At 51.0% G+C, this 25382-nt stretch overlaps 2 protein-coding genes across 6 annotated transcripts in view; both read left to right on the top strand.

Annotated features, from left to right (window-relative positions):
- The window catches only part of LOC143819536 (C-type lectin domain family 4 member E-like), a 56169-nt gene extending 43225 nt beyond the window's left edge, over window positions 1-12944 (top strand). For all 4 annotated transcript variants that reach the window (XM_077301282.1, XM_077301284.1, XM_077301281.1 and 1 more), the window contains 7 exons: window positions 2029-2094; window positions 4308-4409; window positions 6503-6601; window positions 7783-7869; window positions 8853-9004; window positions 11386-11498; window positions 12493-12944. In XM_077301282.1, coding sequence (XP_077157397.1) covers window positions 2076-2094; window positions 4308-4409; window positions 6503-6601; window positions 7783-7869; window positions 8853-9004; window positions 11386-11498; window positions 12493-12655 — 735 coding nt within the window. In that variant the 5' untranslated portion in view covers window positions 2029-2075 and the 3' untranslated portion in view covers window positions 12656-12944. The remainder of the gene's footprint in view (window positions 1-2028; window positions 2095-4307; window positions 4410-6502; window positions 6602-7782; window positions 7870-8852; window positions 9005-11385; window positions 11499-12492) is intronic.
- Window positions 12945-14523: 1579 nt separating this feature from the next.
- Window positions 14524-22002, top strand: LOC143820051 (CD209 antigen-like protein D). Of its 2 annotated transcripts, none has more exons than XM_077302421.1 (7): window positions 14524-14660; window positions 16237-16398; window positions 17461-17565; window positions 18165-18251; window positions 18491-18651; window positions 19916-19979; window positions 21792-22002. In XM_077302421.1, exons 2-7 carry the CDS (start codon window positions 16269-16271, stop codon window positions 21857-21859), a joined length of 615 nt encoding a protein of 204 aa, XP_077158536.1. In that variant the 5' UTR covers window positions 14524-14660; window positions 16237-16268; the 3' UTR covers window positions 21860-22002. The 2 variants fall into 2 exon arrangements, with proteins under 2 accessions (XP_077158536.1, XP_077158535.1); XM_077302420.1 differs by having other exon boundaries at window positions 19916-20019.
- The last annotated feature ends 3380 nt before the right edge of the window (window positions 22003-25382 follow it).

Genomic DNA, 25382 nt, shown 5'->3' with positions numbered 1-25382 from the left:
TCCCCACCTCCTGAGGCAGCCCCTTCCTCTGCTGAACTAGACTCCTGGAATCCTAGAGTGGGAAGGGGCCATGCAGGCCATCTAGTCCCACCCCCTGCTCAGTGCAGGACCAGCCTCCAGCATCCAGGAGAAGGATCTGTCCAGCCGCTGCTTGAAGACGGCCAGTGAGGGGGAGCTCCCCACCTCCTTAGGCTGCCCCTTCCACGGCTGAACTAGACTCCTAGAATCCTAGAGTGGGAAGGGGCCATGCAGGCCATCTAGTCCACCCCCTGCTCAGTGCAGGATCAGCCTCAAGCATCCAGGAGAAGGATCTGTCCAGTCGCTGCTTGAAGATGGCCAGTGAGGGGGAGCTCCCTACCTCCTTAGGCAGCCCCTTCCACTGCTGAACTAGACTCCTAGAATCCTAGAGTGGGAAGGGGCCATGCAGTCCATCTAGTCCCACCCCCTGCTCAGGGCAGGATCAGCCTCAAGCATCCAGGAGAAGGATCTGTCCAGCCGCTGCTTGGAGACCCCCAGTGAGGGGGAACTTCCCACCTCCTTAGGCAGACCCTTCCATGGCTGAACTAGAATCCTAGAATCCTAGAGTGGGAAGGGGCCATGCAGGCCATCTAGTCCACCCCCTGCTCAGTGCAGGATCAGCCTCAAGCATCCAGGAGAAGGATCTGTCCAGTCGCTGCTTGAAGATGGCCAGTGAGGGGGAGCTCCCTACCTCCTTAGGCAGCCCCTTCCACTGCTGAACTGGACTCCTAGAATCCTAGAGTGGGAAGGGGCCATGCAGGCCATCTAGTCCCACCCCCTGCTCAGGGCAGGATCAGCCTCAAGCATCCAGGAGAAGGATCTGTCCAGCCGCTGCTTGGAGACCCCCAGTGAGGGGGAACTTCCCACCTCCTGAGGCAGCCCCTTCCATGGCTGAACTAGAATCCTAGAAACCCAGAGTGGGAAGGGGCCATGCAGGCTATCTAGTCCCACCCCCTGCTCAGTGTAGGATCAGCCTGAAGCATCCAGGAGAAGGATCTGTCCAGACGCTGCTTGAAGACGGCCAGTGAGGGGGAGCTCCCCACCTCCTTAGGCAGCCCCTTCCATGGCTGAACTAGAATCCTGGAAACCCAGAGTGGGAAGGGGCCATGCAGGCCATCTAGTCCCACCCCCTGCTCAAGATAGGATCAGCCTCCAGCATCCAGGAGAAGGATCTGTCCAGCCGCTGCTTGAAGACCACCAGTGAGGGGGAGCCCCCACCTCCTTAGCCAGCCCATCCCACTGCTGAACTAGAATCCTAGAATCCCAGAGTGGGAAGGGGCCATGCAGCCATCTAGTCCCACCCCCTGCTCAAGATAGGATCAGCCTGAAGCATCCAGGAGAAGGCTCTGTCCAGCCGCTGGTTGAAGACGGCCAGTGAGGGGGAGCTCCCCACCTCCTGAGGCAGCCCATTCCACTGCTGAACAAAGCTCATAGAATCCTAGAGTGGGAAGGGGCCATGGAGGCCATCCAGTCCCACGCCCTGCTCAGTGCAGGATCAGCCTCCAGCATCCAGGAGAAGGATCTGTCCAGCCGCTGCTTGAAGACGGCCAGAGAGGGGGAGCTCCCCACCTCCTGAGGCAGCCCATTCCACAGCTGAACTAGACTCACAGAATCCTAGAGTGGGAAGGGGCCATGCAGGCCATCTAGTCCCACCCCCTGCTCAGTGCAGGATCAGCCTCCAGCATCCAGGAGAAGGATCTGTCCAGCCACTGCTTGAAGACGGCCAGTGAGGGGGAGCTCCCCACCTCCTTAGGCAGCCCATTCCACTGCTGAACAAAGCTCATAGAATCCTAGAGTGGGAAGGGGCCATGCAGGCCATCTAGTCCCACCTCCGCTCAATGCAGGATCAGCTTCAAGCATCCTCGTTTCTCTCTTGGGAATTGTAGTTGTAGATGGACATTTAGGTGTCCTTCAGTGCAGTTAAAGAAGCCACTGCAGCAGCTTATTAAATGTTTTACTCATTTGAATAAATGTTATAGGAACAGAGTTCTTTGTGATATTTCCCTACAGACACAGTACAGGAGGAGCTAAGATTACAGTCAGAATAAGCCAAAAGAATGCCACCCACCGTATCTGGTATGTTCCTTCCACTCTTGTTTCATTTTTCTACACAGGAGTTTAACATTTCTGTTCCTAGGGTGTTGGTGGGGGTGGGGGTGGGAGTGGATGGGCATATCGATTTTGTATGTTTGCATGCAAGAGGATCTGGGAGGGAAAGGGTTAAGAGAATTCGCTCACTCAGGTACACTTGGCTATTGTCCCCACCCCTCTCATGAGGAAGTACTGAGCCCCCCCCCCCATCTCCCTGGTTTGGAGCTGGAACTTCACCTTTCGTAAAGTTAATCTGTTTACAATTTCTGTTTTCTTTTTTTGCATTTAGCCCAACAGGGCTTTATTTCCCTTACCTGCTCTGCATTTGCCCAAGAGGAAGAGCATGTGGGACAGAGCAGAGAGTAAAGTCTGGGATGTTATGCTCCCATTTTATTCTTCTTCCCTCCTTTAAGGATTTCCATTTTCTGAATAACGTTCTGCAGGCCTGTGCCTTCCAGCGGCCTTCTTGAACTGCTTGGCTGACTTGTAGCCTTTACAGCTCATCTGGTGAGCTGGGTTTGATTCCCTGCTCCTCCACATGCAGCCAGCTGGGTGACCTTGGGCTCGCCACAGCACTGACAGAGCTGTTCTGATTGAGCAGTCCTGTCTGAGCTCTCAGCCTTCCCTCCCTTACAGGGTGTCTGTTGTGGGGAGAGGAAAGGGAAGGCGATTGTAAGCTGCTTTGAGACTCCTGGTAGAGAAAAGCGGCATATAAAAATCAATTCTTCTTCAGCCCAAATGCTTACCCTAATTTCACCATTCTCTGTCCATAATGTGCTGCTATGGGGGGAGGGGGGGGTCTGCTGAGCTGCTTTCCCTATGCTGTGGGCCTAACTGCGTGCAACTCCCCATGAGTCCTTCCCAGATACATGTGTTGGTCATTCCATGTTTATACTAAATTGCCACTAGTGTGGGAGCCCCATTTGAATTGCAAAAGTGGTTCACATGGACAGGAGATTTAAGCTCCCCTTAAGTCTTTGACGCCACGTGAAACATCCCCACGGAGCCACACGCTGGGGAAATATGGGGTCGAGAGCACTTCCCAGGCTGGGAAACTGCTGAAGATCTGAGAGAATGTGGAGGCTAGTTTGCGAAGAGGAAGGGTCTTGGTGGGGCATGAGGCCATGGAGGCCACTTTCTCCAGGGGAACTAGAGACCCTTTGTAATCCCCGAAGGCTCCAGCAGGAGGTTGGAAGACCTTTTTGCCAGGTCAGAGTCCAAGTGTAAATAAAAGAGATAACCAAGACTCTTAAACTTTTGATCTTTAATTAAGCCATTGGACAGATTCTTTTTCTCCTTTGTTCCATTGCAGTATTTCAGCTGCCCTTTTTTTTGGGGGGGGGGGGTGGAAGAGGTGTTGCAAGAGGGTCAAGGAACATGGGAAAATACCTCAACTTGGCTGGAATTAGGGAAATTTGTCTTCTTATGGTGCCGTTTTGGGCTGGAACATAACTGGTTCTTGGGGAGCCCTGCACACAGAAAGGTGACCCATCACCAAACCAGTATATCAAAGGGTGGTGGCCTACTTCTTCCAGAGATCTGCCCCATTCTGCCAGCCCCTGGTGTTGTTTATTCATTTATTATGGGATCCATAGTCCACCCTGTCCTTATTCTTTGAAAAGTCTACCTGTTGGTTAAGGTTGGGCTACCTGAGCACCGGAGATCCATCTGGTTTACCTTTTGACTGAGACCGTGTTCTCCAGAGCAGGGGTAGTCAACCTGTGGTCCTCCAGATGTCCATGGACTACAATTCCCATGAGCCCCTGCCAGCCCTGTTGGCTGCAGAGGAGAGGACCTCCAGTCATGGCTTTAAACTATGTGTTATATTCTTGGTGCTTGGGGGGAGAGGGTCAAGAGTGGGAGGACCTTCTGATGGCCCCTGGGTTTTGGCCATCATATGACACAATGCATAGGACTGGATGGGCCACTGGTCTGCTCCAACCTGACTTCTCTTGTGTTATCTTATCTTCAACATGGAATGGAAATGAATGGGCCACTCTAACCCCCCAGGGGTCCAAGACATAGATGGCACTCTTGACCTACCAAGCTTCCAGAGTTTCTGTCACTCAGAGCACAGAGAGATCCCCTGATTTAGGACACGGGACCTGGCTGATGTAGACCATTTGGCCTGGAGTGGGGACGTGGGGTGTTTGACAGGTCATGACTAAAACGACCTTTCTTGCCTCTTGCCCTTCAAGGAGGAGGGAGTGCAGGCCTTAAAGTAGCCCCGATCATCAACCTCTTCGTCGTGGTGGTGACTGTGATCTTGTTTTGCGGTGCTCTCGGGATGATCATTTTCTGTAAGTTGACCTCAGCCAGCAAAGACAGAATTGCAGAATTGCCCCCCCCCCCTGGTGTGGATTCCATGTCCAAAACCCTTCCAGAAAGAGTGAAGCAATCTTGTCTCTCTGATCTAACCTCTCTGCTGCTACTCATGTATGACGACTGTCTAAGACCGTTTATGCACTGGAGATTTCATGCCGGGATGCAGGCTGGAGTTTTAGTCGTGGCAGGTTGTCCCACCTCTTCCTGCACCCACATAGGGGAGCATTTGGCCTGGTGCACATCGTCCGCTCCAGACTTGTGCTCCTGCACAGGAGCTGGGGCAGTGAAGTTCCCAGTGCATAAACGGTCTAAGACACTTAAGACAAGTCGATCAGTGCAGTTTAATTGACCCACCAACGGTTCCTCTTTCACTGACCCACTGCCTCATATTGGATTTCCAGAAGCACAGCGTCCCCCTGGTGTTGCTCCCTGGCCACTGGGGTTCAGAGGACTACTACCTCTGAACATGGAAGTTTCATCTGGTGTTGTTTGCTGCCTTGAAGGAACTAATTTGGTGGAAGGAAGAATAAAAGTCCCTTTGATAAATAAATAACTCTTGAGTTACACCCTTGAGCTGTGGCTGTGCGCACCTACCTTTAGACAAGGCCCTAGAACAGGGGTAGTCAACCTGTGGTCCTCCAGATGGTCATGGACTACAATTCCCATGAGCCCCTGCCAGCGTTCGCTGGCAGGGGCTCATGGGAATTGTAGTCCATGACCATCTGGAGGACCACAGGTTGACTACCCCTGCCCTAGAAGACAGATCCTCAGGAGTCCCAGTTATTAGGGAAACCAGCACAGGGTGACGTAGAAGGTGGAGGGCTCACATCCAGTCCATTCAGTCACACCACCCACAGAGAAGCCTGAATGCACGCTGAAAGTACTTCAGCAGAAGAAAACCTGCTCCTCGTCTGGATGGAAAGTAGGACCTTGGAAGCTCTGTCCGGTGCAAGCCATTGTTGCTGCTGTGGATCCCTGGCCCATGGAAGGTTTCCCTGGCCTCAACCAGGGCCAGGTCCTTTTTGGTCCTGGCCCCCACCTGGTGGAATGAGCTCCCAGAGGAGATCAGGGCCCTGATGGAGACTAGCTCAGTTCTGCAGGGCTTGCAAGACAAAGCTCTTCTACCAGGTCACTGGTCGAGAAAGACCTGAGCTCCTCCACAAGCCAGCCTTTCCATCGGGGGACCCTGCCTACCCCGCCCTGAGATATTTTTAAAGGACTCCGTTGAGTGGGGGGTGGAGTGTTGCTGTCTAGGGTTGTTTTAAAGATTGTTTTAATTGGATTCTATGGTGGGGATGGATGTGACCTGCCATGAGTCACTGCATGGAAGTGGCACGATACAAATGGAATAGAATCCTAGAGTTGGAAGGGACCTCCTGAGTCATCTAGCCCAACCCGCTGCACTATGCAAGGCACTCACAACCCTCTTGCTCACCCACCGTCACCTGCCACCCCCTTGAGCCTTCCCAGAATCAACCTCTCTGTCAGATGGCTCTCCAGCCTCGGCTTAAAAATTCCCAAAGATGGAAATTAATAATAATAATACCAATAGTAATACTAATTATTTGATTTTTATACTGCTCCTCCCAGTAGACCAGCTCAGGGCACTGTACAACACATAAATATAATAGCATTAATTAAAAACCTGCAATAAAAAGCTTTCGCTGGCAGGGGCTCATGGGAATTGTAGTCCATGGACATCTGCAGGGCCGCAGTTTGACTACCCCTGAAATAGACGATGAGGCAAAATTTCCAATGGACTTTAATGGCGTCCAGGGTTTTAATGGCATCAAATTGATTCAGCCGAACCCAACCCCCCCTAAGCGAACCAGGGATTCATGAGATTTGGATTCGGTTCAGATAGGAAAATGACTGAATCTTTATTCCATCAGCTCTGTGTAAATTGCCGTCAGGTCACAGCTTACATAAAAGCACTCTGCACATGCTCAGAAGCAGTCCACATTCAGTGCCCTCCTGCCCCTCAAGGGCCAGGGATGGGCCACAGTTCCATGTGCCATGGGCATCCTGTCTCACAACCATGTTTCTTCTTTTCCCTTTTCTTTATTAGATTATTCCGCAATGGATAGCCAAACCCGTCTGTCAAAAGAGGTGTGTACCATTCGGACACTTATGCTCAGGTCAGGCGATGCCTACAGAGAAATGCCTGGTAAACATTTACATGTTTCTTTATATTTTTATTTAATATGGCTCCCTCTAAACCAGGTCGCCTTGGAGTACTGTGTTCAGATCCACTTCTCACCAAGGCGTGTAGAAGGGGATCTGAAAATTAAAAAAAACTGAGATACAATGTCATAACATTATAAGAGGATGATCTTGACAGGCTAGAAAAAGGGATTTCAATAGTGATAAACGTGAAGTTCTTCGTTTAGGTAGGAAAAATCATATGCATCTCTACAGAATGCTTTGGGCTGATCCTGCGTTGAGCAGGGGTTTGGAGTAGATGGCCTGTATGGCCCCTTCCAACTCTATGGTTCTATGTGAATGGGTGAGATGTGCCTCGGCAGTAGTACCCGTGAAAAGGATCTGTGGGTCTCAGTAGACCAAACACTGAACATGAGTCAGCAGAGTGACTCAGTAGGAAGGGGCCATGCAGGCTACCTAGACCCACCCCCTGCTCTGTGCAGGATCAGCCTCAAGCATCCAGGATAAGGATCTGTCCAGCCTCTGCTTGAAGACCACCAATGAGGGGGAGCTCCCCACCTCCTCAGGCAGCCCATCCCACGGCTGAACTAGACTCTTAGAATCCTAGAGTGGGAAGGGGCCATGCAGGCCATCTAGTCCCACTCCCTGCTCAGTGCAGGATCAGCCTCAAGCACCCAGGAGAAGGATCTGTCCAGCCGCTGCTTAAAGACGGCCAGTGAGGGGGAGCTCCCCACCTCCTCAGGCAGCCCATCCCACGGCTGAACTAGACTCTTAGAATCCTAGAGTGGGAAGGGGCCATGCAGTCCATCTAGTCCCACCCCTTGCTCAGTGCAGGATCAGCCTCAAGCATCCAGGATAGGATCTGAGGCTGATCCGTGGCCCTCAGTTTGCTAGGCCTGAGCAGGACTGTACATGATAGAATAACTTTGGAGGACACTAATTCATACTGTCAACGGAAGATACTTGAAGGGAGTTAACGCATGTCCAGGCTTTCAAGAGTCAAAGTTTCTTTTTGTCACTGACTCTCAGGAGCTTACACCCCCCCCCCCCAACATTATTGGTGGTGCTACAGGACTTAAATCTAGGTCTTCTACTTAAGATCAACATTGCTCCCCTCCGGAAACAATCGATCTGCATAGAGGTCCTTGATTAATCTTTTGACCTGGATTATTGCAACTCTTTTAGATCTGGAAGTACTTGATCATGCAAAACAACTATCAGATGAACTGACCAAAACGAATGGAATAAACGGTGTATTGGAACAAAAAACCAGTAAGTGACTCAGAGATTGTTAAAGGGGAATTTCATTTGCAAGTTCCCTTTATTAATTTATTTATTGTACTAGCAAGAAAGCCCGCTGCAGAAAGGTCAAGGGGCACTAGACCGAGGCCCGGCCTGCCAGCAGAGCCGCCGTACCTCACTGATGCGTAGGTGGTTGCTGGGCTCGTGGAGCAGGAGGGGGGGCGCACTGAGGTTGGCATCCCCTCCAGTGGCTGCGGTGAGCAGTGGTCGTGGAGGTCCGGCTCCGTCTGGCAACCCAGTGCGGCAGGTGGCTGGCTTGTGGCGCCGGCCAACCCAATCAGGGTGTGCCCAGTCATTTTGGGCATGCCCTGATCTGCCCACAAAGTGTGTCTGGCTGGAAACAGAGGCCAGACACAGGAAACCGAGTCTGGCCCAGGAGGGCTCCTTCCAAATATTAGAGCAACAAAATGGGACAGATAGCATGTGTAGTGCAGCAAGGCACACCAGAAACCAAAATGAACATCATTTCCCACTTTATGCCCCTCTGTAGTGTTGGACTCAGCCCCAAGCAATTTATTCACATATAAAATAAAATGGGTGTGAAAAGCGCCACCAAGTGACAGCTGACTCAGCCCCCAGCAATTGGTTCACGTAGAAAATAAAATGGGTGTGAAAAGTGCCACCAAGTGACAACTGACTCAGCCCCAAGCAATTGGTTCACGTAGAAAATAAAATGGGTGTGTAAAGTGCCACCAAGTGACAACTGACAGATGGCGACACGATCCTGACAGTAGGGCTTTCAAGACAAGGGACCTTCCGAGGTGCCTGCCTCCGTGTCATGGCCCTGGTGGTCCTCGGTGGTCTCCCATCCAAAAACTAGACAGGGCTGACCCTGCTTAGCAGCCAAGATCTGGGGAGACTGAGCTGGCCTGGGCTATAGAGACACTTTTACAATGGCTTCTGTCTATTCCCCTTTCCTGTTCTCTCTTACATGTTCCTGGTTGGTTTAAAAGGACACTTCCTACAAAAAGTCAAAGAAGGCTGGATACCCTTCGAAGGGCATCTCTATTTTTTCACCTCTGAACAGGGGTTCTACTCTGAAGCCGAAAAGGACTGCGAAAAACGGAGCGCGATTTTGGCTTATGTAACCAGCGCTGATGAGGAGGTGAGCAAACTATGGGAGAACTCATTGCATGATGATGATGATGATTTTACTGCATAAATTAGTAGCTGGCTTGTAAAATCCTGGTAGGGTGTGCAGGTCGCTTGGACAGGGACAGCTGAAGGAGGCCTCAGGAACAGCCTCAGCATTTCTGTGTTTTGGTGGAGAGTTCTGTAGTTTGTGCCTTGTCTGTCAAGGCAGAAAGGTCCAGGTACCACAAGGGGAAGCAAGAAGACACTTAGGCAGGGGATTTTGGCACTGGAATAAGATTCAAATGGGCAACTGTGTTGGTCTGAAGCACCAGAACCAATTTAGCATCCTGTGGCACCTTTAAGGTAAAAAATGAATCATGATCTGAAGAAGACTTGGTTCTTATATGCCACTTTTCTCTACTCAAAGGAGTCTCAAAGTGGCTTACAGTCACCTTCCCTTTCCTCTCCCCACAACAGACACCCTGTGAGGTGGGTGAGGCTGAGAGAGCCCTGATGTTACTGCTCAGTCAGAACAGCTTTCTCATTGCTGTGGCAAGCCCAAGGTCACCCAGCTGGCAGCATGTGGGGGACCAGATTAGAAGTCTGCACTCCTAACCACTGCACCAAAAAAGAGATAGTCAGGAAGAAAGTGAGAAAGAAAAAGAAAAAGAGAGGGGGAAAGACGGCATCAGTTTTCCTGGGGGGAAAAACAGCTGCTTTGTAGGGGCACCGGCCCTCCCACCCCACCGTCTTACAACAGTGTCTACACAGGTGACTCCTGGCCCCACCGTCCCGTCCCATCCCAGCCCGCATCTTCCAAAGGCCAGGCTGGGCAGAGAAGACCATGGGAGTCTGAGCTGCCTCTTTCCCACCAACCCCCACATCTTCTGAAGGCCAGGCTGCCTCCTTCCCACCCACCCCATCTCCCAAATAGCAGGCTGGGCTGGGTTTTTGTTTGGGGGGGGACTGCCTCTTTCTCACCCCCCCCCCACATACCCCAAGGGCCAGGTTGGGTGGGGAAGTTTGCTGGATCCCTCCAGCCCCTCTGAGGAGAGGGAGGGTGGGGAAGATCAAAGAGCTCTCCAAAGACCTGCTGCAGGGCCATACGAAAGTATTGGGATCCCAGGTCCTTTTAGGGAGGACTCCTTAGAGGAACAGCCTTGCCAGGAGCTCCCAGGTTCACCTGAGCCTCAGCTGGATGAAAACTTAGCGCAGCCAGATGTTCAACAGGCAGAGAGCTCTGACCAGCAGGAGGAAATGAAACTGCAGACAGTCCTGGGCTTAGATTCCAAAGTTGTTGCAGGAGCTCTCCTCTCCTCTGCCTAGCCTCCAGCTGTAGCTCGCTGCTTTGTTAGCCCAGCCAGCTCCCTTGGGCCAATTAAGCAGTGCCAGCTGTGTGCTGGAAGAGAGACCCAGTCTAAAAGGCACCCCACCGTGTTAGCAAGAGGGCTGCTGACTGCGGAATAATGTGAGTCACCACAGAGTGTGGAGTGAGAAGCTGACAGCCTATATTAACTTGAAGCTGGAAGGCATGGATTATGAAACTGCTTCTTCTGCTGACGCCCTTAGACTGCCCGAGCAAATCTTTGATTTCCTAGACTAAGTTAAGGCATTTATTTCATTGTATCTGTCCCTTGGCATTCTACTTTTGAAATGCTGATTTTTCTGCCTTCCTTTCAGCTTGCCTTCCAGCAGAGAGCTGAAAACGGAGACCTGCATAGGTGGCAAAGGAAACAGCTGGCTTTTTTCCCTTGCCTGAGGGAGGGTAGGAAGAGGCTGGGGACAGGACCACTTACCAGTAGCAGGGCCTTTCAGAGAGACGAGCATCTCTTCCACCCACCAAGCAGCAGGAAGAGGAGGACAGATAAGCCCCATGTATGGTCCTAATTGGGAGAGTGCTATCTCCCTATTAGCGGCAGATCCCCAGGGAGGGCCAATCAGGTAGGGAGTGAATTGTCTGCATGCAATTTGAACTGATCAGCCCTCATTGGGACAGGGCTCTCTCCCAATCTGCATGCAGTTTGAACTGATTGGCCCTCATTGTGACAGTGCTCTCTCCCTATTGGTAGCATACCCCCAGGGAGGGCAAATCAGGTGGGGTGTTAGTTGTCTGCACACAACTTGAACTTGATTATTTTTAGTGGTAGTGATTAGTGATTAACAATTTCAGAGTGTAAAACATATTTTTTTCTGACTGGAAGTATCTAGAGGGATATCTTCTAGAGAAAGTTTCAAGTCTGTTTTCTTCACTTTGCTCATTCCAAACCTTAAAGAATTTTTATTTTTGTCTGTTTGTCACTTATTTTCTGATTCCTGTGCTCATTTCTTTTTTTCAGCTTACCAATGTCTGGAAGTGTTCTGACAGAAGACTCCAGTCCCCCCATTCTAAGACTTCCAGTTTGTGTTTTTCAGACGTTTTTAGAGGAAATGGTCTACAGGAAGCGAGTTCCTCATTGGTTCGGACTTCGCCGGGTCAGAAGGAAATGGTTCTGGATTACTGGTAAACCAGCAGACGCGCCTTTAGTGTGAGTGCTGAATGACATTTCTCAAAAACGTCTATTTGTTGCATTATCTAGAAGCTTTGAAGTTTCCAAGAGGGTACATTGAAGTACAATTGCATTGAACATCTGGCAGAAGAGGTAGGGAAGCTGAAACATCATCGTGAATGTATTTGGCAGGAGACCATACAATTTTCAGCAGCTAAGCCTCAAGAGAGTTATCCAGCACACGTATTATGCTAAACAGTTGTGTGGTTCAGCTGTAGTTGTGCTGGTGGAGTCTCATTTCCTTTTCATTGCAGCTACTTTTGCATCTGTACAGTAGATGACAGATTTCCCCAAGAGTCATGGATGTTGGGTCAATAAATGAAATCACCCAGCCTGGGTGGAGAAGATATACCTTGCAAAAATCTGTGGGTTTTTTTTTTTTGTCCTTTTCTAACTGCTGGGAAGTAGTAGCTGAGGCTGGTATGTGGAGTGGAGTCAGTATTCATAGGTGTTTTGTAGAGTAATTTGTGTAGATTTCTGTTTGGATCTGTTTGTCTCTTGTTATCTGGATTGTGGTGGATTTGGGGAGTGTACCTGGGGGTGATTGCAAACTCCAGATGGTTCTCCAGATTAGAGTCTGTGCTCTTAATCTCTCCAACATACTGGCTGGATAAATGACTGGTGTGTCGTAGTGTGTCTCGTAGTGTGTAGAGCTTGCTGGAAGTAGCCCCTGCTATGTAATTCTTTACATTGTTTAATCAGATTAATAGGTATGCTTTGCTTTAGTTCTCTTTTTAGATACCTAGTTGATTCTAAAATCTTAATCCTCTTGCACTGCTGACTGAGTATCCCTCCTACTGAATGTCTTGACTCACTCCCCGTAGTCCGTCTTGAGTCCAGCAGAGAAAGGCTGACTGTCAATCATGTACATCAAATAAGTAAAATGAAATAGTGTAAATTTTAGTTAGTGCTTGGGTTACATGTAACGGAGCAGTATACATCTATTCTTATTGCTGCTGTCTTTGTCTTTCAGCTTTTGGAATACAGGGAGGCCAGGCCCAAACACAGATATTCATAAGACCTGTGGTGAAATAATATCTTCCCAAACAAGACAAAAGTCCTGGCAGGACGCCTACTGTAACACTGTGAAAAACTGGATTTGTAAGATGGCGCCTGAACCCATCTACGAAATGTGATATGAACTTGATATTCTAATCTTCATGCAACAAGAGGGGAGCAGAGAAAATCCTATTTTAACGTCTAAGCCAACTGCTGTTCCAGTCAACTTGGCGGATTGTGGGAAAAGGGCGAGAACAGCTCAGCTCCACTTCAGCACCCGAGAGCATCTTCCATCTCGAGGTTGGGGATCATAAAAGGGATCTGAGTTTGTGTGCTTTGAAGACAGACTTAGCCGTGGAAGAAGGGGGGAGACTGAGTCGTAGCTCTGATCTGCTGTAATGCCGCAATACAGAAAGTCTACCAACGTGCCTGTCGTGAGCGTCTCTTTGTGGGGTCTGGAAGAAGGGGGGCCTACAGGGCTGCCAAAGGGGGTTGGGCCCTGCTGGAGACGGACTCAGGCCCAGTTCTTTCGGGGGAATTAATGGCTGTGCAAATATTCTCTGTGCCAAGCAAATGTTCTGTCTCTGTTCCTCATAGAGACTGGATTTCAATGCCTCACAGGGAATGAATAAATTATTTCCTGCTGGTGTAATGTTGCCATAGCAGAGGTGGGAGGGTCTGTGCCAAACCAGGGGTGCCTCACTCCCATTGGCGCATGAGAGACTAGAAGCTGTCCCTTCACCCATTGGTGTACAGTGGCACCCAGGAGGAGATCAAAAACATGTTAACATTTATGCATGTGAAAACAGGCATCCTTGGCACCATAATAAAAGTCATTGCAAGGTTAGTTTTAAATACTGTGTGGAATGGGTGCAGTCACTGCTATAAGGGGGGATGCCATGCAGAATCAATAATACTACAGTGGGTTTTCCTCAGCGAAAATGCTGCCATGTGCAGAAATTTTAAAAATACGTTTTTGGGGGCAGACTTTTTGTGAGGTCTCTTGCTGTGCACAATACTCCCTGGCCCTCGGTCATTTTCGTTGGAGATTCCAGAGCCTGGACCAGGGCCATTATGCATGCCAAGCAGAGGTTCTGCCAGTGGGCCCCCCCCCCATCACGGATCACAGGAGTGACCAAGACGTATGCGGACAGATTGGGGGAGCTTGGTCTGTTTAGCCTGGAGAGGAGACAACCGAGAGGGGATCTGGTAACCAAGTATTTAAAAGGGTGCCATATGGAGGATGGAGCAGAGTTGTTCTCTCTTGCCCCGGAGGGACAGACTAGAACCAATGGGATGAAATTCATTCAAAAGAAATTCCATCTAAACATCAAGAAGAAGTTCCTGACAGAGTGGTTTCTCAGTGGATATGGCTTCCTCGGGAGGTGGTGGGTTTTCCATCTTTGGAAATTTTTAAACAGAGGCTGGAGAACCATCTGACGGAGAAGCTGATTCTGGGAAGGTTGAAGGGGGTGGCAGGTGACAGTGGAGGAGCTAGAGGGCTGTGAGTGTCCTGCATATTGCAGGGGGTTGGACTAGACCCAGGAGGTCCCTTCCAACTCTATTATTCTATGATTCTATGAAGGAAGCTGTCCTCGGATGGAGCATGTTCTATGGATTACATTCTATATTCTCTGGTGGTTCTTGGTCCATTTGTCAAAGGACAGCCTACACGGCTCATTCAAGGAGGGGATTTGTAGGCCCCTCTGTGAAGGAAGCCTGTGAAAGAGGGGGAAGTGAGACTCTTGTTGAGCTTTTCTTGGAAGGGGGTGCAGGGAACAAGGGGAGGGGAGGGATGGCCCAGCCCCCTCCCCAGAGTCTGGCCAGGGATGCTGAAAAGTGTGTGTGGGGGGCTCAGGGCACAGCCCCCCTTTGTGACATCCTCCTCACAGCCCCCCACCCCTCTCAGCCCCCCTTTTGCCGTGGCCTGGGGGAGCAGCCAATCAGCAGGGCCCCAGAGGGCAACAATGGGTTGGGCAGGGGCCCTGGGGGGAGACGGGGGGGGCAGGACAGGGATGGGGGCTACGGCAGGTCTGGCAACAAGCAGAGGAAGCAGCGTGGAAGGGAAGCAGCGGAGGAAGCCTCAGCGGGAGACCCTCTTCTCTTCCGGGGTGGTCGCCTGGACGGCCATCCTGTGCTGAGGCAGGCTGAGTAGACCCTGGATGTTTCTTGGGATCTGGACATTGCCCTTCACTGCCATGTTGGTGCTCAGCGTCTCCCCCAGGCACGGGCCGGGCAACCAGATTCACGGCTTGCCTGGCCCCCCCAGGCCCTGGGCATCGGCCGGAGGGGAGGAGCCGGTCACTGTCCTGGGGCCGCTCGAGCAGGGCATGGCGGGGGATCTTCCAGAGAAGGGGCCAAGCTTTCGCCTGGTCCTCTGTATGGTGGGAGGGGCTGCCGGTCTCGGGATTGTGCGACTTCCACTCAGGCGGAACCGGTGCCAATTGTGGGTTGGGGAATACCTGGGGGTTCAGGGCGTGGCACCTGAGCAGGGCGGGGCTGGGGGAAGGGAGGGCTTCAGCGGGCCAGGAAGCCAAGGGGTCCGCCTTCCACAGCTGCCACTTCCTGCTGGTGAACTGTTCTCCATTACCTGGATGCAGGGGGGGGATCTCCACCCCCCCCCCCGTGGAGACGGGAGAAACTGAGGGGGAGGCCAGCCAAGCACCAGCTCCTCTCAGTGTCCCCCTGCCCCGCCCCAGGTGCCTTGCAAGGCTGCAAGGGGGACTTTTCTTGTCCACGCCCACCTGGCACAAACAAAGAGCCCTTGGACCCCCCGGCCCCCTGCGAGGTCTGGCAGTGAGTTAGCAGAAGGGGCCTGGGCAGACAGCGGGACTCTTCTTGCAGAGGCCAAGAACATGCCAGAAAGCTGGCTTTCCTGGCTCCCCCCCCCTCCAAAGGCAATTCTGTCCAGTTGACCAGTAAGAGTGAAGGAGAAGGAGAAGGAGAAGGAGAAGGAGAAGGAGAAGGAGAAGGAGAAGGAGAAGAATTGGTTCTTAGATGCCGCTTTTCTCTACCCGAAGGAGGATCAAAGTGGCTTTCAATCGCCCTCCCTCTCTTCTCCCCACAACAGACACCCTGTGGGGTGGGTGAGGCTGAGAGAGCCCTGACATTCCTGCTAAGTCAGGACAGTTTTATCAGTGCTGTGACTTGCCCAAGGTCACCCAGCTGGCTGAATGTGGGGGAGTGGGGTATCAAACCTGGATCACCAGATTAGAAGTCTGCGCTCCTAACCACTAGACCAAACTGGCTTCCATCCAAAAAGAAAAAAGAGAGAAAAAACACGTACACATAAGGATCAGATGTGACTCAGTGGCAGACCCTCTGCTTGGCGTGCAGGAAGCCGCAGGTTCAATTCCCAGCATCTCCAGGTAAAGGGAGCAGGGAGCAGGTGATAGGAAAGACCTGCCTGGGGTCCTGGAGAGCCACGGAGTGCAGCTGTGGCTCAGTGGAAGAGCCTCTGCTTGGCCTGCAGAAGGTCTCAGGTCCAGCCCCTGACATCTCCAGTTCCAAGGACCAAGCAGGAGGGGGCATGACGTGGGTGTGCCTGGCACCCCAGCGAGCCACTGCCCTTGATGGACCTGGGGGGGTGAGGGTCAGAATCAGTGTAAAGCAGGATCAGGCATCTGTGTAAGAAATCAGACAGCGGCCTTGTGGTGTTTTGCTCCCTCCTGTGCTGTATTTCCTTCACCAGCTTCCTTTCTCCTTTTTTTCATTCAAGCCACCGACAGAAAAGCCTCAGTGAAACAAGACATGCCGGCAGACGACGAGGAAAAGAAACGCCCCGGAGTAGTGTACCTTATACAAAAGAACAAGGTTTATATCATCTGCTGGCTAATAGCTGCAGCAAGCATTACCGCGATAGTCTTGGTGGCCATAAAGTGTAAGTTCAACTTTACCTCCTGTCTCTCCCTCCTCCCCGAGCTAGTCTAGTTCCTTCTTGCTCTAGAGCAGGGGTAGTCAACCTGTGGTCCTCCAGATGCCCATGGACTACAATTCCCATGAGCCCCTGCCAGCATTCGCATTCGCTGGCAGGGGCTCATGGGAATTGTAGTCCATGGACCCCTGGAGGACCACAAGTTTGACTACTCCTGCTCTAAAGGGTCGTTCAGCCCAGAAAGAACTGTTAGCAGAATCTGTGGGGCTCTCCCGGTGGGAGCAAAACACATGCGTTGCAGAGAAACTCTTAACTAGTGGCCAACCCCCTCCGCTTCTCCCTTGCCTTCAAGGCCCCTTTAGAGTAAAAGTATTTAAGGTAGTAAATAAAACATTGGGTGGGAAGAAGGGAACAGCCGGATGAAACAAAACAGTAAAACGCCACCCATAAAGGGAAGACAGAGAGAGAGACAGAGACCAAGACAGAGAGAGAGAGACAGAGACAGAGACAGAGAGAGAGAGAGAGAGACAGAGACAGAGACGAGACAGAGACAGAGACAGAGACAGAGACAGAGACAGAGAGAGAGAGAGAGAGACAGAGACAGAGAGAGAGACAGAGAGAGAGAGAGGAATATCCCTGAATTCCAGAGGTGGGGGCCACAACGGGGAAGGCCCTTTCCCACGTTGCCACCCACTTATTCTTGGAGCATTCTGAAGCATCTCCCAAGAGGACCTTAGCTTGGCTTTGTGAAGCTGCAGAAGGCCCTTTGGGGGTGCTGGCCCCGGGCCATGCAGAGCTTGAAGGGTTAAACAGCTCCTGGAGGCAGACTGGGAGCCAGTGCAGATGCACCAGAGCGGCACATGATGCTCCCTCGATGGACCAGGGGTTCCTGGATGGAGTAGATTGCCCGGATCCTCTTCTGTCTGGTTTCTGGCTACGGGACTGGCACGGCCTTGGTCACCCTGGTGGATGTCCGGCACGGGGCGAGGGACACGGAATGGGTGGGAGGGTTTGGCAGAAGCCTGTGGCTGAAGGATTGACACTGACCACCTGTATCCATCATTTCAGACTGGGAGCTGAAGGAACGTCAGCTCAATGTGGACTACGAGTTTAACCAGCTGAGGGGCTCTTTGGCAGTCGCGGTCAATGACCCAGAGCTCCTCACCGGCAGTCGTAAGCAAATGGGCAGACTCACTTGCTGGTTGGGGGACTGAACCTCGTCTTCACAGGTGGCCAGAGGGATGGCCAGAGCCCCCCAGCCAGAGCTGATAAGCCTGAAATGGGGGGGGGGGTGTACCCCAGCTAGCCTGGAAGCTCTTGTGTATCGCTGTGTAGCTTCTGCCCTCTCTGCAGTGTCCAGCATGAGGACCCAAATCTGGCATCTCTTCCTCCGGGCCAAGATGCTGCTCTCACAGCCTTTCCCTTAAGATGCTTTGGGCTTTAGGATGCTTTGGGCTGATCCTGCGTTGAGCAGGGGGCTGGACTAGATGGCCTCTATGGCCCCTTCCCACTCTAGGATTCTATGATAAGACTACTCTTGAGCTGGAACAAACAGGGAGGGGAGGAAACGGAGTGTCCCAATCCTGGGGGGGTGAGCAGGAACAAATGAGGAGTTTAAAATGTAGACACAAGAGAAGGAGAGGGATGAGAGGGGAGGCGGCCAGTCAAAGACCTGGGGCAAAGGACCTGTTGGGCTACAAACTGGGCTGACAGAAAAGGGTAGAAAAAATTAGGAGCAGCCTTTTTGTGACGGTCACTCTGTCTGATTCTAGCCCAGGATGTTGCTGAAGAAATGCGTCGGGTTCCCGGGAGATTAGCAAAGGCCAATAGAATCAAGACCCAGAAGGCAGAAATATACGGCAAGTATCTCTTTAGTGTGGTGGGAGCGTCTGGGGGTCAACTCCAAGCATCGATACGGGGCAGGCATGCCATTGGGGAACAGCTAAACTGTGGCCAGGCCAGCCACAAACACCCGCACAGGTTGTCTGTTGTGGGGAGAGGCGTGAGTTCAGACGGGGGCCTTCTCCCAGGCCACCCGCTAAGCAACATGGAACATGTCATGGCCCACTGATTCTTCTCTGCTCTCTTCTCCTCGTAGAAGGCATCTTCCATAGAAAATCAATCCGCTCTAGTCCCTGGCATCGACAGGAGAAAAGCCGCTATTATTTTTCCAAAGGAGAAAAAACCTGGTACGACGCGGAAGACTTCTGCAGTGCCCAGGGGGCTCACTTGGCCTCCGTCCTCAACAACAAGGAACAGGTGGAGTCTTGTTCGCCTTTCCCTCCCCGATGTTTCTGATCGTCCCCCAACATGCTCTGTTGTTGTGCTGCCGACCCTTTCCTTAGGCAAGCAGAGCGTCCCGACGGTAACTCAACGGGGACTCAGGGCGGGACTAGTCAAGTGTTTCAAAGCATGTCACGGTGATTTCCTGGCCTACAACAGCCCACGGGGGTATTAGTTGCCTCTTGCTTTCCAGGCAGAGGAGAAGCAGAGGTGGTTGGACATTGCCTTCCTCTGCAGAGCTCTCCTTGGTCCTCTCCCCTACAAGGTGTATGGTGACCCTGGCGAGCGGCTTTCAAAGCAAGTGAAGAGCAGAGGTGGTTGGCCCTGGCCTTCCTTCGTTGGTGGTGTCCCCACTTGGAAAGGTGCCTGACATGGACTCAAGCCATTGGTCTGTCTAGTCTCACGGCAGCCGCAAGGAATGGGAGTTGCCCTTCAGAGGGGGACAAAGAGGGAGTTGCATTTCCAACTATCAGCATGAAATGCATACTCTGTAGCACCAAGCAGGGATGCCAGCCTCCCGGTGGGGCCTGGGGGTCCCCTGAAATTATAGCTTATCTCCAGACTACAGAGATCAGTTCCCCTGGAGAGGGGGCTCTGTAGCTCAGTACCCAACCGAAGTCTTTAAACTCTCCAGGCTTCATTCCCAAATGTGCAGGAGTTTCCGAACCTGGATCTAGTAACTCTACCCCTTCCCCCCCCAATCCTCCTGTTGGTTGACCAGGCAACCCTAGCACCAAGGGTTCTCAAAAAACGTCAGAACGATGACAAAAGATCTGTAGGGAGCTCATTCCACCAGGGAGAGCCAGGACTAAAAATGTTCTCACACTGGTTGAGAATAAGGGAACTGTTCCCCCAGCACACCAAGCAAATTCTCTCTATATATATCAGGGGTGGGCAAACTGTGGTCCTCCAGATGTCCATGGACCACAATTCCCATGAGCCCCTGCCAGCAAATGCTGGCAGGGGCTCATGGGAACTGTAGTCCATGGACATCTGGAGAGCTACAGTTTGCCCACCCCTGCTCTCTTTATATGGTATGATGAGGTATCACAGAAACTGTCCATCACATTTGGCATTGTCCGCTGAGACTGCCAGCAGGTCTCCAGGGTCACAGGGTCACAAGGCGATATTCCCCATTGCCTGCTGCCTGCTCTTTTAGCTGGAGATGTCAGGGACTGGACCTGATGACCCTCTTTAAGCAGATACAACTCCAGGGGCTTCTGCTTATGTCCCTTTGCAGAATTTCATCTCTTCCAAACTTCAGCGCACTTCCTGGATCGGCCTTACAACTGAGAACGAGGAAGGCAAGTGGAGATGGTCAGATGGCTCCAGACTGGTGCAAGAGTGAGTTGGGACAGGGCAAGGCAGGTGGTGGTCATTCCAGACGTCTAAGTCTGCAGGGTTTTCTGTAGCTCCTGGGCTGCCGTGACAAAGTTTCCACTAGGAATGGGTGATTCGGCTCAAACAGGAACCAAATCAGCGTTGATTTTGTCAGTGCTGATTTGGGTACTTTTCGGGCTTATTATTTCAGATCAACCCCTCCCCCCCCCAACAGCCCAAGCTAATCCAGGAAGAGAAATATCTCCCCAAAATCAGCTGCCTGTCAGGTTGTGTGGGGAGGATGGTTTTAATCACGCCCCATCCCTGCACAACGCAGGCTATCTGATCTAGGGAAAGAAGCTATGCAGGGGTGGCAGTTTGAACCATCTCCACTGCACAGCCCAAGACAGCTTGGGAAGCCTGGGGTGGGAAGAACCCCGAACAACTGATCCTCAAGGAACATCTCTTTGGAGGCTCTTTAAATGCCTCCTTCCCCACCACTCGAGCCTTCCCAGACAGCATAGAACCGGGTTTTCACTGCCTGGGAAGTCTTGGGGTTGGGGAGGAGACACTACAGCTCTGGAGTCATTTAAAGGAGCCCAGGTCCTTTTAAATGCCTCCAGAGCCACCAAACAGCTGATCCCCAGAGATCAGCTGTCTGGTGACTGTCACAGCTATAATGGTGCTGAAAAAAATTCAGGTGATTTATAAAGGTGGCCAAATTATCCAGCTGCATTGCTGAATTGGTTTCTCCGATGCCCTTCATGACACGAGCATTCCTGGGAAATCTGAGTGGCTACTAGTCATGTTGACCAAGGAGAACCGCCATGTTTGGAGGCCATGTACTTCTGAATCCGAGTACCAAGAGGCAACTTCAGGGGGAGGCCTCAGCCTCTCTGTCTTATTGCTGGGCCTCCAGTGGAGCCAGTTACCCACTGTGTGAGACAGAATGCCAGGCTGGATGGACCTACACTGGTCCGATTCTTATAGGATTGCCAGCTGCAGGTTAAAATATTCCTTGATATTGGGGGGGGGGGGAAGGGCCTGGGAAGGGCAGAGTTTGGGGAAGGGAAGGAGCATGTCCAAAGCTGGCATTTCTCTTCCGAGGAGCTGATCTCTGTACTCTTGAGATCAGTTGTAATTCCAGGAGAATGCTAGGCCCTGCCTGGAGGTTGGCAACTTGATTGCTCCTGCAGGGTTCTTATTATTATTGTGTCTTACTGGAGTTCCCAGGGAAATTAGGAACACTCTTACCTTGAGGCAGACAATAAAATTGACCAAGAGATCTGTCTTCTGAGCGTTGTCATCTGAGGATCACTAAGCTGAAGCCAACTAGGTTCCTTGCTCCCAGATAGTGATTGTCCCATGCTGAATGGGGGGTGGGGGGGATGGGTTTATATTTTATTATGTTGTTGTTCTAATGTGTTTATATGGGTTATCTTAGGGGGGTTTATTGTATTTTATTGATTTTGTAAACCACCGTAAGATATTTGAGAGCGGTGGTATATAAAAACAAACAAACAAACAAATAAAACCATCAGAAGCCAGGCTCCGTTAAAAAGGGCCAAGATTAATTTCTCTAATATGCATATGGCACTTTTCTACATTGGAGAACTTAAAAAAAATAAGCATAAGTGAGCATGTAAAAATCTGATCTCCCCACCTACAGTCAGAGTTGGTACCTTCCACCCTTCAACTTCAGGTCTTGTCCCCTTTCATTCTCACCTCTTTTTATGACATATGTAGATGTCTTCTCTCTCTCTCCAATCGGTGTCATTGAAACTCTTTCTTCCTAGGTATTGGTCTGAAGACCAGCCCAGCAACCCAAGGGCCTTTAGGAAATCAAACCAAGACTGTGCCATGATCGTACCTTCATTAGCTTCCCGTAACTGGAAGAATAACAGTTGCCTTAAACGCTACAGATGGGTTTGCAAGGAGAACATGGACCTTGGAGAATGATAAAGATTGCTGAATCACTTACCCAAGCAACACGAAAAGGGGAAGTCACGTGTGTGTTTGTGTGTGTGGTTCATTTCAGTGTCAATCCCAATGGCAGTCCACTCAATCCAAGAATGGACAGTGACATTCTGTTTACACACCAGTGCACCAGTTCTTTATTCCCTCAGAACAAGAAAGATGGGAGGGGGTAGGGTTGCCAGCTCTGGGCTGGTAAATATTTGGAGAGTTGGGAAGGGTGGTGTTTGGGGAGGGGAGGGAGCTGAGCTAGGCCTGGAGGTTGGCAGTCCTAGAGGGGTCCATTACCAAAACACTATTTATGGCTACATCAGTTGCCAGTTCCAAATCCTTGCACCAGGAATTAGGCATGAATTTTGCCCTATTGTGCAGCAGATGCTTGCCTGGCGAAGGAAACTGGGGTCAGAAGTTGCAAGCTGAACAGGAGGGAAGGAGAGAGGAAATGTTGCCTGGCTGACTTCAAGCAATCGTTATGATCTGTGAATACGATGGATGCGTTATGGGCATATTGGCTGCACTTTGATAGTTCACCTGATTTGTCCTAAGGGATGTTTGGATGGCCCCAAGATGATTGAGGGGAGCCCTAGTAGGTAGGGGTGAGGAAGGCGTTCCAGGAATTACCTGGCCTATAGGAAACATATAGAATTATGGAAATATCAGGCAGGAATCATAGAATCATAGAGTTGGAAGGGGCCATACAGGCTATCTTGTCCAACCCCCTGCTCAATGCAGGTTCAGCCCTAAGCATCCTAAAGCAAGGTACCACCAAGGATTATCTAGACCAACCCACTCCACAATGCATGAGTTTCACATGCCTAGAGTAGGGTAAAAAACTTCCAGGCTCCCTGGGTCAATCTGGCCTGGAGGAAAATTCCTTCTTGATCCCAAAATGTTGAGTGGCATTACCCTGGGCACATGAGACAGGGCCATAAGAGCTGAGTCGTGATCATGCCCAGTGTGCACTGGGATTTGGAGCTCTGTTCCCCCCCCCCCCCATAGATATAGACATGGGTCTCTTGTAGCAAGCAATTGAGGAAGAATCAGCATGGATTGTGTAAGGGAAGATTTTGTCTCACAACACTTTTAGAATTCTTTGCATGAGGTGAACAAGCATGTCGTCAAAAATGACCCAGTAGATGCTGTCTACCTCGACTTCCTGAAAGCTTTTGATACAGTTCCTCATCAAAGTTTTCTAAAGAAGTGCAGCAGTTATGGGATGAGACAAGTCCTCTTGGAGATTGAAAACTGGTCAATTTAACAGGAAAGTCTCGGTACTAGTTCTGGTGATTTGTAATTAGTTCATTATTGATTCTGAGTTGGGAGTAAGCAGTTAGGAGTTGGGAGTAAGCAGTGAAGTGGCTCAGTTTGTAGATGACATTAAATTGTTCAGGCCTGAGAAAGCCAGGGAGGAAAGGAAGACACTCCAGAGGGATCTGTAGAGTCTCCACAAATAGGTTAAACACAGGAACATGCAAAGTAATGCACATCAGAGCCAAAAATCCTAATTATTGATGCATACCAAACTAGTGGTAACTGACCAGGATAGATATCTTGGAGTCCTGGTAGATAACTCATTTAAAATGTCCCCAGCCTGCTTTCCCATTCGTGCAGCCCCTGAGGTTACCATGGAGCTGCCTTAGGATGAGAGTGGACAGGGCGTCAGGGAGCAATCGTGTCAATGATTTCAGAGAGCCGGCTATGCAGTCTTTCCCCGCTCATCTAGTGAGTTCCCAGGGGGCAATGGGTCCCACAGAGCATTCCAGAATCTCATTGGATCCATTAGTCTTCTTGGGCGAGCATAAATTATTATTATTATTATTATTATTATTATTATTATTATTATTATTATTATTATTATTATTATTAGATTTATATCCCGCCACTCCCTTGCAGCTCGTCTGCTTACTGCCAGGGAGGGAGTGGGACATCAGCCGAAGCCCACAGGGGATAGTGGTCAGACCATGCCCACCTAGTAGGCGGTGCTGGACCAATATGTACCCCGGTCCCAAAGTTCAAATCCTGGACGTGGCCTGATTGGTAAATGGGACTGGTCACAAACTGGGTGTGCCTCAGTGTTGCCATGACTAACATGAGGTCTGATGTCATGTGGACATTGAAGTTCCCCAGGAGGCCTGCAAGAGCCAGGTGGCTACCAGCTCCAAGAGTTTCGTCAGGGCATCTGTCGATGGATTAGGCAGCCAGTACACAAGCCAGGTGGCCAAACTCCCTCTGCATCCCACCCCAGGCCCTCACATTCAATATCTGGGATTGTTGGGGCAAGAAGTGCTCTGAAGAAGAAAGACTCCAGGACCAGCATCCAACTCAGCCCTTCCCAACCTTTAGACTGCGATCGGTGGAGCACTGCATAACCAGGTGGGATCTTTCATAGAATCATAGAATCATAGTTGGAAGGGACCTCCAGGTTAATCTAGTCCAACCCCCTGCACGATGCAGGACACTCACAACCCTGTTGCTCACCCACTGTCACCTGCCACCCCCTTGAACCTTCACAGAATCAGCCTCTCCATCAGATGGCCCTCCAGCCTTTGTTTAAAAATCTCCAAAGATGGAGAACCCACCACCTCCCGAGGAAGCCTGTTCCACTGAGAAACCGCTCTGTCAGGAACTTCTTCCGGGTGTTTAGACGGAATTTCTTTTGAATTAATTTCATCCCATTGGTTCTGGTCCGTCCCTCCAGGGCAAGAGAGAACAACTCTACTCCATCCTCTACATGGCAGCCTTCAAAATACTTGAAGATGGCTATTAGATCCCCTCTCAGTCGTCTCCTCTCCAGGCTAAACAGACCAAGCTCCCCCAACCTTTCCTCCTACATCTTGGTCTCCAAACCCCTCACCCCCAATCGTTCCCTTCTTATAGTAGCCCTGAGTTCTGACCCTAACAGATCCCCCATTACTCTCGGGGGCTCTCAGGGGTCTTACCTCCTGGGTCACCAGGTTGGTAATAAAAGGTGACTCCTACTGAAGGGTGCAGAAGGATCTCAGTGGGCAGGGACTTCAGTGCCAGAGACCCTCCAAACCAGGGGGAGTCAAACTGCGGCCCTCCAGATGTCCATGGACTACAATTCCCAGGAGCCCCTGCCAGCATGGGCAGGGGCTCCTGGGAATTGTAGTCCATGGACATCTGGAGGGCCGCAGTTTGACTACCCCTGCTCCAAACCATAGACCTGCTCCAAGGGAACTCACCTCTGCAGTCTGGAAATGAGCTGTAATTCTAGGCCCCACCTGGAGGCTAACAGCCCAAGTCCAGACTTCGAAATAGACGGCCAGAGGGTACAGAAAGATCTGTCTGCTTGTTTGTTCCATTAGCATCTGTTTTTTTTTTTTGTTTTTTTTACTGAAAGAGCGATTTCCCTTCCTTCCTGATTTCCTAGGCATGGGCTTCTGCCCTCTCTG

The sequence above is a fragment of the Paroedura picta genome, chromosome 10, assembly GCF_049243985.1.
Source record: "Paroedura picta isolate Pp20150507F chromosome 10, Ppicta_v3.0, whole genome shotgun sequence".
NCBI classification, from domain to species: domain Eukaryota; kingdom Metazoa; phylum Chordata; class Lepidosauria; order Squamata; family Gekkonidae; genus Paroedura; species Paroedura picta.
This window is presented reverse-complemented; position numbering and strand designations above follow the sequence as displayed.

What these genes read in the sequence shown, in the direction of transcription:
- LOC143820051 (XM_077302420.1), top strand. Translation starts at nt 16,269, where the DNA reads ATGCCGGCAGACGACGAGGAAAAGAAACGCCCCGGAGTAGTGTACCTT. An exon ending in AGAGCTCCTCACCGGCAGTC is followed by an intron (nt 17,566 to 18,164) that starts GTAAGCAAATGG and finishes GTCTGATTCTAG; the next exon opens with CCCAGGATGTTGCTGAAGAA. An exon ending in CCAGAAGGCAGAAATATACG is followed by an intron (nt 18,252 to 18,490) that starts GCAAGTATCTCT and finishes TTCTCCTCGTAG; the next exon opens with AAGGCATCTTCCATAGAAAA.